Genomic DNA, 10,723 nt, shown 5'->3' on the forward strand with positions numbered 1-10,723 from the left:
TCTCACTAAGAAGATGAAATCAGTTGTACTTCTTCATGGCACTGAGCCAAACTGCATCTGATCTGATCTAATTCTCTTCCTAATATATTGATCTATAACTCGTGTAACTTTCATTACATGATCCAGCACAAATACACACAGGGTGTGATGGGAAAAATTGTTGCCATTTTCTATTTTTAATTGTGCGCATGCTCATTGTTTTTGATTTTGTTTGACTACACAGTATAGTAGGGTCAGTTGGGCACTGCTTGTGAGAAAAACAGCACCGTGATGCAATTCACTCTGGCGGAAATTTGGAAACGACATGCTTTACTGTTTGGTATTCATGCCGGAAGCTCCAATACAAACATTTCAGAGTGTTTGGGTATCAGTCTGAGGACATTTACGGAGAGTGCTAAAAATCAAACATCCAGTCAACATCATGGTGTTTGGAGGGATCACTAGTGATGGCGATGTTATGCCTCCATTCATCTTCTATATGGCCTCAGACTCAACTCGGATGCCTACACAAAGTGCCTGGAGGAGGCAGTGCTGCTCTGGCTCAAGAGGGTGGCTGCTGGAAGAACCTATGTCTGGAGGCCGTGGTTGAAGCCAATGGCAATTTTTTTAAAATAAATTTAATCTTTAGTATTTCAAGATATTTTTATGTAATTTTGGTAAATATATCTGTTAAAATGCATAATTTAGTCAACAGTTTATTCACCACACCCTGTATGTATAATATATATATATATATATATATATAATATATATATATATAGGCACAGGTGTGACTGTGTGGTAAGAAATTTACTTGCCTACCTCATGGTCCAGGGTTCAGTCCCATTGTGTGCACCAAGCTGAGCAAAGCCCTGTGAATGGATTTGTTACATGGAGACTGGGGAAAATTTACTGTGTGTGTTTGTCTTCTGCCACTGCTTGATAACAACATAAGTGACCAATAGAATAAAGCTTGAAACAATAAGTACTGGGGTCAATTTATTTGACTAAAGCTTTTCAAGGCAGTGCCCCAGCATGGCCACAGTCCAATGACTGAAACAAATTAAAGATTGTGTGTGTGTAGATGTGTGTAATATATATATATATATATATATAATATATATATATATATAGGCGCAGGAGTGGCTGTGTGGTAAGTAGCTTGCTAACCAACCACATGGTTCTGGGTTCAGTCCCACTGCGTGGCATCTTGGGCAAGTGTCTTCTGTGCTACAGCCCCGGGCCGACCAAGCCTTGTGAGTGGATTTGGTAGACGGAAACTGAAAGAAGCCCGTCGTATATGTATATGTTGTTTGTGTGTCTGTGTTTGTCCCCCCCAAATCGCTTGACACCGATGTGTGTTTACGTCCCGTCACTTAGCGGTTCGGCAAAAGAGACCGATAGAAAGTATGGGCTTACAAAGAATAAGTCCGGGGTCGATTTGCTCGACTAAGGCGGTGCTCCAGCATGGCCGCATCAATGACTGAAACAAGTAAAGAGTAAGAGTATATATATTGTTGGCAACCTTTCGTCTCGGGAGACAATGGAGTTGTGCATATAATCAATTTTGTGCAGGCCTGGGCTAGATGTAAGAAAATCCTGGGTAGCCCAATCATCAGGATTCCTCTCTCGACCTTGCTGACGTAGTCCAAAGGAATGCAGAGCATTATGTTTGGCACCAGCTTGGTTGCAGGAACTGCTGGAAGAATGTCGAGTCAAACACTAAACCGCCAATGGGGCTCCACTCCGGATTTCTGTGAAGGTTGTTTCCTTTCCGTAACCCTTGATAGGGGCCCATACCGGGTACTGTCCTCCCCCTTCCTACAGTACTGTGTGTGCGTATGTGTGTGTATGAATGTATGATATAGGTCCAGGTGGTGTGGGATCAGTTACATGCTAGGGGATTAAGGGATTGAACTATGAGGAGCATGGAGTAGAGGTTCTTGCAGAGGATCTGCATGGCTACTAGGAGCTGCAGGAGAAAGATTATGGCAATGAGGGGCTTAGGTGGCCCCACAAGGCACAAGGGGATTTGAAGAATCATTATGCAAGATTGTATTGGAAGGAGAATGAGGGGATGGGAAAGGCAGAGTGCCAAATGTTTAGGGTTGAAAGGTGGATGAGCAAGGAGCCTTTAGCTGGGGGATGCAGAAGAAAGCAAGATGTACATTATTTACATTATTTAGATTTGATGGATATTTGTCCTCATCTTGTTTGTTGTTAACACAATGTTTCAGCTGGTATACTCTCCAGCCTTCATCAGGTATCTTGGGGAAATTTCAAACCTGGGTTCTCGTTCCCAAGGTATTTTGTGGGCTGGCTGAAATCCCCCTTGTATATTACTGGTACTTGTTCCAAACACAGAAGTTGAATGTATAATGGGATAAAATTAATAACTAATTCAATGGTGTGCCACTCTCAGCCAGCTAATCTCATGATGTGCTACTGATTTTGTAAGCTCTGCGGCCATAGCAACCAGAATAATAACAACAACAACAATAATTATTGGAGCCTCTTCATGGTTGCTCCACCTGCTAGATACAGTAGCCATACTTCCCTTGAATCATACGCCATTGTCTCAAATCAGGGAAATGCCATGGGATAATTCAGTCCTAGAAAAAATAAGACAAGATGGTCAAGGCTGGAATGATTCTCTAATCATGAATCTGCCAGGTCAGGGCTGAACAGTGGACAAACATTGACAACAACTACCATGGAAACAGCAGTGACTATAGCAACAACAACAACAACAACACTAATAGCAACAACAACAACAGTAGCTATGGCAACAAGACAGCAAGGAGAATGACATTGAAAATGTTGGTCAATAAAGGTGTCGTCAAGAGAAATTGACGTTGGGACAGGTGAGAAGAGAATGTGATTGGGTTGGTTGACGTCTTTACAGCCAGAACAGGTGGTATGATATTTTGAGGTGACTGCTCCTCCTCCTCTTCCTCCTCCTCCTCCTCCTACTACTACTACTACTGCTGCTGCCCCCTTCCTCCCCGCCTCCTCCTCCTCCTACTGCTGCTACTGCTGCTGCTACTACTACTCCTACTACTACTACTGCTGCTGCTGCTGCTGCCCCCTTCCTCCCCCTTCCTACAGTACATATCTCAGATATGTACTGTAATATTCTTTGTTTAGGGTTGTTCTGCACTACTGCCATCTAGGTTTGAACTCAAGACCCTACAAACATTACTTAACTGTTGTTTCGTCTCTATTTTTTTTATCATTAATTTCTTTCTTTCTTTTTTTTTTGTTTTATTTTCCAGTTTCCTCCTAACGCGGCCATGAAGAAGACCCCGATGTGTAATCTCTGTGGCAAAGTGTTTTCCCGTCGCGACAACCTCGAGCGTCATTTAAACAACCACCAGGGGGAGAAGTTGTTCTTTTGTGAATACTGCGGCAAGTCGTTCTTGCGCAAGTCTTACCTCAAACTTCATCATCGCATCCATTCCGGGGAGCGTCCGTTCCAGTGTGGTGTGTGTGGACGAACCTTCACAAGAGATGACCATTTGCTGCGGCATTACAGGTCACATCAGGGCTACAAACCGTACACATGCGACGTGTGCGGCAAAGCGCTGTCACGGCGCGACCACCTTGCTGTGCATCGGCGCATCCACACGGGCGAGCGGCCGTTCAAGTGTGACCTGTGCAACTGCGAGTTCACGCGCAGCGACCACCTGTTGCAGCATAAGAGACTGAACATGTGCGAACAAGCGTCGTCGTGTGTTACCATGGAGACAGGTATGCCTGCCAAAGTATCTGAGATTGCCCCAGAGGAACAATACGAAGAGGGAGCTGAGCTGGACAACAGCAACAACAACAAACATCATAACAAAAACAGCAACAGTAACACTAACAACAACAACAACAACAACAACAACAATAGTAGTAGTAGTGGTGGTGGTGGTGGTGGTGGTGGTAGTAGTGGTAACAGCAACTCAACATCGAAATGTAATAATAGCAGTGCTGATGGTAAAAGCGTCCAGTCGCAGCAGAACCAAATGTCTGAAGTGGCCACCTCTAACAACACAGCGATCATTGCAGCTCCTGCACCCACCACTGCAGCCGTTGCGCTCGTCACCAACGACCTCGCTGCTGCACTGCTACCAAACACCACCAAACTCTACTCAATCCCATGCAATGGCAGCACAACGCCAGGTCTTCTAGCAGACAGTGCTGGCTCAGGCAGTGTGGCCACCCAAATCTACCAGGCAGCGACCGGTGTGCCCAGTGCCATCAACCCCATCACCCATATCTTCCCCACCATCCAGCTATCTCCTGCAACCACACAGCTATTCCCTACCATCCAGATGTATCCCAGTGCGCACATCAACTTGCAGCAGCACACAGCTGCAGTGAACCAGAAACTCCATATTTCCGGATCACATCTCAACCACAACAAATGAACGGAACACTGACAGATGTGTGTGTGTGTGTGCATGTTTGTGTGTGTGTGTGTGTGTGGATTTGTATGTATATGTGAATTTTTATGTAAATGTACATATATATATGTATAAATGTGCATTTAATATCCATCTATCTATCTATCTATCTATCTATATATATATATATATATATATATATATATATATAATTTCTAATAAGATCATTCGTGCAATTGCACATTTGCATATATGTATGTTTGTATGTATATATATATATATATATATATATATATATATATAGAAAGAGAGAGAGAGAAAGAGGGTGTGGTGAATATATTGTCTTCTAAATTACACAAAAATGAAAATAACACTGACATCTCATTTTAACAGATATATTTACCAAAATTACATTATAATATCTTGAAATACTAAAGAGTAAAGTTATTCAATAAAATCGCCATTGGCTTCGACCATGGCCTTCAGATGACTTTGGAATCTCCTGCAACTCTTCTGGACAGTTGGTGAATGCTGCCATAATCCTTGCCTTCAGTTCATCTTTGATGTTACAAGGAGTTTTGTTGGTCTCTTGCTCAACTGCACACCCCCACACATAATAATAAAGGGGGTTGCAGTCTGGGGAGTTAGGTGGCCAGATGTTAGTGGTGATGTGGTTGCAGAAATTGTCTGACAGCCATGGCTGGGTTCTCCTGCTTGTGTGGCATGGTTCAGAGTCCTGTTGCCAGACATAGGTTCTTCCAGCAGCCACCCTCTTGACCCAGGGAAGCACTTCCTCCTCCAGGTACTTGATGTAGGCCTCTGTGTTGAGTCTGAGGTCATGTGGGAAGATGAATGGAGGCTAGTGATCATGCCCAAACACCATGATGTTGACTGGATGTTTGATTTTTATCACTCTTGGCCCATGTCCTAAGATTGACACCCAAACACTCTGAAATCTCCGTATTGGAGCTTCCAGTGTGAAATTCTGCAGAGTGAATTGCCTCACGGTGCTGTTCTTCTGACCCTGCCATACTGTGTAGTCGACAAAATCAAAAACAAACAAAGCACATGTACGAAATTAAAAATACAAAACAGCGACAATTTACCAATCACACCCTGAATGTGTGTGTGTGTGTGTGTGTGTGTGTGTGTTATGAGTGAGGGAACAAACTAAAGAAAATGGCGCTTAACACATTTCGTAGGAATTACTTATATTATCATTTAAAACTGATTCAGTTCCAAGCAACTTCATAACGGAAGCCAAGCTCTGAGCCTGAATGACCGAGGCTTCTGCATGAAGCCTACGAACCTGTGAGTCACATGGAGCCAAATCAAACAGTTTTAAATTATAATATATATATGTATGGATATATAAATGTGAAACCAGTACTTCCATCCTTTTGCTGTGTGTGTGTGTGTGTGTGTGTGTGTGTGTATGGTTGTTATGAAAAATAAAGAACTAACTCATATATACATATATATACATAAATATATATATATACTTTATTTAAAGCAGCAGAAAATTCAACAAAATCTGTTACTCTGAGTTTCACGTTCCCGTTCGTCGGAACGTGAAACTCAGAGTAACAGATTTTGTTGAATTTTCTGCTGCTTTAAATAAAGCATATTACTCTACCACTGGTATTTGAGTACTCTTTTTTCCACCTTGTTTCACATTTATGTGTTTACTTCGCTATATATATATATATATATATATATATATGTATACATGAATGCGTATGTATATGTTTCTGTATGTGTGTCTTGCTATATATCAAGGCATATCTCCTTTGCATTGTGTATCAGAAGTTAATTATATCCTTTTTGTTCTTTCATTGTATACACCTTCTGTCATATCTGAGACTCTTGTCATATCTCACGACAATAACAATCATAATTTATAACAAACATTTGTTGAACCTTTTTGGTAAGAAAATACTTCACTAAGACTATTTATGATGTATCTATGGAGGAGGATGTCTATGTCTGACTTCTGAGTGTGTCCATGTGTATTTTATGTGTACTTTCTATACTGGCAGGGTTTGGCTGGGTCTTGCCGGGGCATGAGTTGTTTCCCATTAGGAGCTGCGGCTCCCTAAGATGAAGTGTTCCTATGTGCTGTTTGGCTTCATTTCTATGACTGGATGCCTTTCCTAGCACCAACAACTTCACAGAATGTGTACTGGTATATTTTCTCATAGTACAGCACTATTTGATGAGACAGGGTTTGAAGGACCTCATAAATTATAGTTTTTCCATTTATTTAGGTAACCACTTTACCTGGTTAATGATAGGTGTGGATGGGGTTTGTACACAGTAAATGAAAGTTTAGAAATGGAGCAATGATGAGAGAAAGGCCAGAAATGGTTATAACAGTGGCAGGGATAGGAGAGTAAGTGTAGGTCTAGAGCAGGGCCGAAGAGAGCTTGCATGGGTGACCAAGGAGGGGAACTGGAGAAAAAGAGGGGAAAGGACAATGGACGGAGAAGGATCGGAATAGGTGGGGAGAGTAGAAGGGAAAAGAGCATGATGGGAAGAAGTCAGGGATATGTAGAGGTAATTGAGGAGAAGGGAATGATTGACAATAGCAGGTGGACAGAGACAGTAAGAGCTGATAAAGAAAAGGTGAGATTAAATAGAGGTGGGTGAGTGATTTGCAGTAACAGAAGCAATAACGAAGGCAGAAAAAGGTAGGGAGAGCTGATCTATATATTTTTATGTGTTGTAAAATTAGTGTTGATTGGAACTTTGAAGTTGCACCTGACAGGTTGATTTTCAAATCCTCATGTAAAACTTAATGTCTCAATCAATAGTTTTACTAGGAATTAGGCTCCCCTCTAAGCTTTCTGTCCCCTCGTTATTAACCCTTTACTATTCACATTAATCTATCAAATGTGATGCTTCTTTATTTACATTGATGTGAATTAATCCTGCATTATCTTGTGGCTTTGAGATTTCGATTGGGGGATTGTTTATTTTTAGAATGACATTGTTGGGTTGATACGAGAGATTGGATCTGGCCAGTTTGAACATAAAACAGGGACAATATTTTGACCAGATGTGGCCAGTTTGAATGCTCAAAGGGTTAATTGTTCCATTGCTACTCTGGAACTTGCAAAAGTATAACCTCAATTTAACATTTACGTTTATAAGTTTAAATATATGTGTGTGTGGTATTTGCATGTGTGTGTGTGTGTGGTATTTGCATATGTAAATGATTTTCCAATTGATGGGAAGATAGAAAAGTGGCTCAAAGGCTGAGAGTTTTGGGTGATCAAACTAAGCAAAGTGCCATGTTTGAAATTCTTGGCTTTTGGGCCTCTTTTGTAACTTTCTGCCAACTGAAAATTATATTTACTCATGCATTGAGTTTTATTTTACTTTTTTGAACTTATCCTCATCATCGTCATCATCACCATCATCATTACCATTTAATGTCCATTGTCCATGCTGGCATGGGTTTGACGGTTTGACCAGAGCTTGCAAGCTCAGGAGCTGCACCAGACTCCAGTCTGGTTTGACATGGTTGCTATGGCTGGATGCCCTTCCTAACACCAACCACTTTACAGGGTGTGCTGGGTGCTTTTATGTGGCACCACCACGAGTGCTTTTCATTACCAGAGGGACTGGTCTTAACACTTCTGCTACAAAGTACGGGTCTTCTTGAGTACAGCAAGGTGCCTGGCATCTTGGTCCTTTGCCATCTCCCCTGAAAGGTCCAGCATCCTGAGATCATTATTTAGTACCTCATCCCATGTCTTCCTGGGTCTCCCACTTCCATATGTTCCATCTACTTTGAGAGATTGGCACTTCTTTATGGATAATATATTTACTGTTGTGTCTGGGGAGAGTCAGTCTCTTTTGGTGCCTTATAATTTAACACTCACTGGTAAAATTTCCACTTATTTCTTTTTTATTTTCCTAAAACTTTTGTTGTGTCTCGAGTCAAAACTATTGAAAAGGTTGCAAGATGCAATGAAAATTTTAGAAAAATAAGAAGGAAATAAGTGGAAATGTACCGGTGAGTGTATTAAATTATAAGGCATCAAAAAAAAGAATGACTCTCTCCAGATACAACAGAATATGTTTCAACACACAAACTCATATAAAGAATCTTGCAAACCAAATCCAAAAATGAAATATCTATCTATCTATCTATCTATCTATCTATCTATCTATCTATCTATCTTCTGTCTGTCTGTCTGTCTGTCTCTCTCTCTCTCTCTCTCTCTCTCTATATATATATATATATATATATATATATATATATATATATATGTGTGTGTGTGTGAATTAATTGGAACTCACTTAAATCTTAATTGCTTTTACTGAATATATATACATATATATATATATATATATATATATATATATATATAATATATATATATGTAAATAGAGGAATTTATCTGTAAAATAATATGTGACAATTATTTGGTTACCATCAAAAAAGTCTTGGATGTCGGGGTGGAAATCTGCTCTGGCATCTCGTCAGTTATTAAGACAATAAAAAAAAAATAACTGACAAGATGCCAGAGCAGACATCCGAAACTCTGAGTTTTATTATGGCAACCGAATAATTGTCACATATTATAGTAGAGAGAGAGAGTGTCAGGGTTACAATTATAAAGTCATTAATTCAATTCTGGCACATAGTGTTCTTGTGTAAAGAACTCTTGGATGCTCCTTTGGATCAGAAGTGGGTGGTATCTATATCTACCCAGGACTACAAGGACACCTAAAATAACTGGTGAAAGCAGGGTACATATGAAGTTATGCTTGTTCACAACTAACTATGCCATACACACACACACACACACATGTAAAATTGGGTGTGCATGTGTCCATATATACATACACACACACATATATATACAACCATCATTGTTTTAATGTTCATTTTGCTTGTTTGTAAGGGTCGGATGGAATCTATTGAGACAAATTTTCTATGGCCAGGTGCTTTTCCTGTCACCTACCTTCACCTGTTTCCAAGCAAGGAAATATTTCCCTTGGCCAGACATAACTTTCTAAAATACCGGAAATGAATAATACTGCTTGTATGACAGTGGTGCTCATTTACAACTATCAAGAAGACTCAAACATACACAAACTTACAAGCATATATATATATATATATATATTATATAAATGTAAGATCTAGGGATCAAGGTGTAGGAAGAAAGTCAGCTTCAAGCAATGTGTAGTGAATGTTTAAAAAAAACAACTTTTAGGAACAATAGAGGTTTATTGAGATGGAGGGGTTTTTTTTTTTCCTTATCAAAGAATGCTGAGTTGAAAAAAAGGTTTTTTTTATGTTCCATGGTAGGTGACTTGGGGTTGCTGAGTGCGGAAAGACAGAATACAAGAGTTATGGAATAGAGTCTGGAAAATCCAGGCTACATATGTTTCCTAGCAAGTGGAACCTCAAAAGTGGTAAAATCCAAGTGAGGTGTATGTATACCGCCAGCTACTCTTTGAGCCAAGGATATCTTGATTAGATTAAAGGGTACATTGTTGCAAGGAGATGCATGTTGACACAAAGAAGACTCAATCAGATTATATATATACATACATATATATATATATATATATATATGCACTTACCTTCCTACTATGTATACTAATATAGAATGGGTTTGCTTCAGTTTCCATCCACCAAAGATGGTGAAAAGACTTTGGTTGGCCCAGAACTATAACAGAAGACACTTGCCCAAGGTGCCATGGAATGGGACTGAACCAGAAACCAAGGGATTGGGAAACAAATTTCTTAACCTTAAATATACATATGTGTGTGTGTGTATATATATATATATATGTATATATATATATATATATATATATGTATGTATGTATGTGTGACCTCGTGTGTACCGTTGGCGATTTTTTTTTCCTCTGTCTTCCCTTCTCTGGATCTTTCCTTCTCCTATGTTTCCGACGAAGAGCTCCGCTCGAAACGTTAAACCCTCCTTCTTTCCTTCTTTCCTGAGCGTCCAGTAATACTATATTTGTTCCATGTCCTCGCGTTGTTGTGTTTTTTTGTGTTTTCTTGTTTGGATTAACTATATGTATGTATATATGTGTGTGTGTGTTCATATACCTATAAGTATATCTGTTTTCAAATATGTGTGCATGTGCGTGCAGCGTTTTAAAAACCCAGAAGATTTTGCAAGTTCTGTTTGGTGAGTTACAAAGTAAGATCTGTGCGGATCGTGTTTTGGTGTTTTATCTCCTGTTTTAACTGAATACCAACGAATATTTGTAAACTTATTTCATAAACTGCTATAATTTTTGAAGCATGTGATATTAGTTTGTATCAAAGAGAGAGAGTGAGATATATTAAGAGAAAATAAAAA

General features: G+C 39.8%; 1 protein-coding gene across 1 annotated transcript in view; it reads left to right on the top strand.

Annotated features, from left to right (window-relative positions):
• LOC118766095 (zinc finger protein 214-like) overlaps positions 1-4,519 on the top strand; it is a 9,772-nt gene extending 5,253 nt beyond the window's left edge. The window contains exon 2 of the mRNA XM_036509359.1: positions 3,255-4,519. Coding sequence (XP_036365252.1) covers positions 3,273-4,394 — 1,122 coding nt within the window. The 5' untranslated portion in view covers positions 3,255-3,272 and the 3' untranslated portion in view covers positions 4,395-4,519. The remainder of the gene's footprint in view (positions 1-3,254) is intronic.
• Positions 4,520-10,723: the final 6,204 nt, after the last annotated feature.

Source organism: Octopus sinensis, linkage group LG14, assembly GCF_006345805.1.
Source record: "Octopus sinensis linkage group LG14, ASM634580v1, whole genome shotgun sequence".
Taxonomy (NCBI): domain Eukaryota; kingdom Metazoa; phylum Mollusca; class Cephalopoda; order Octopoda; family Octopodidae; genus Octopus; species Octopus sinensis.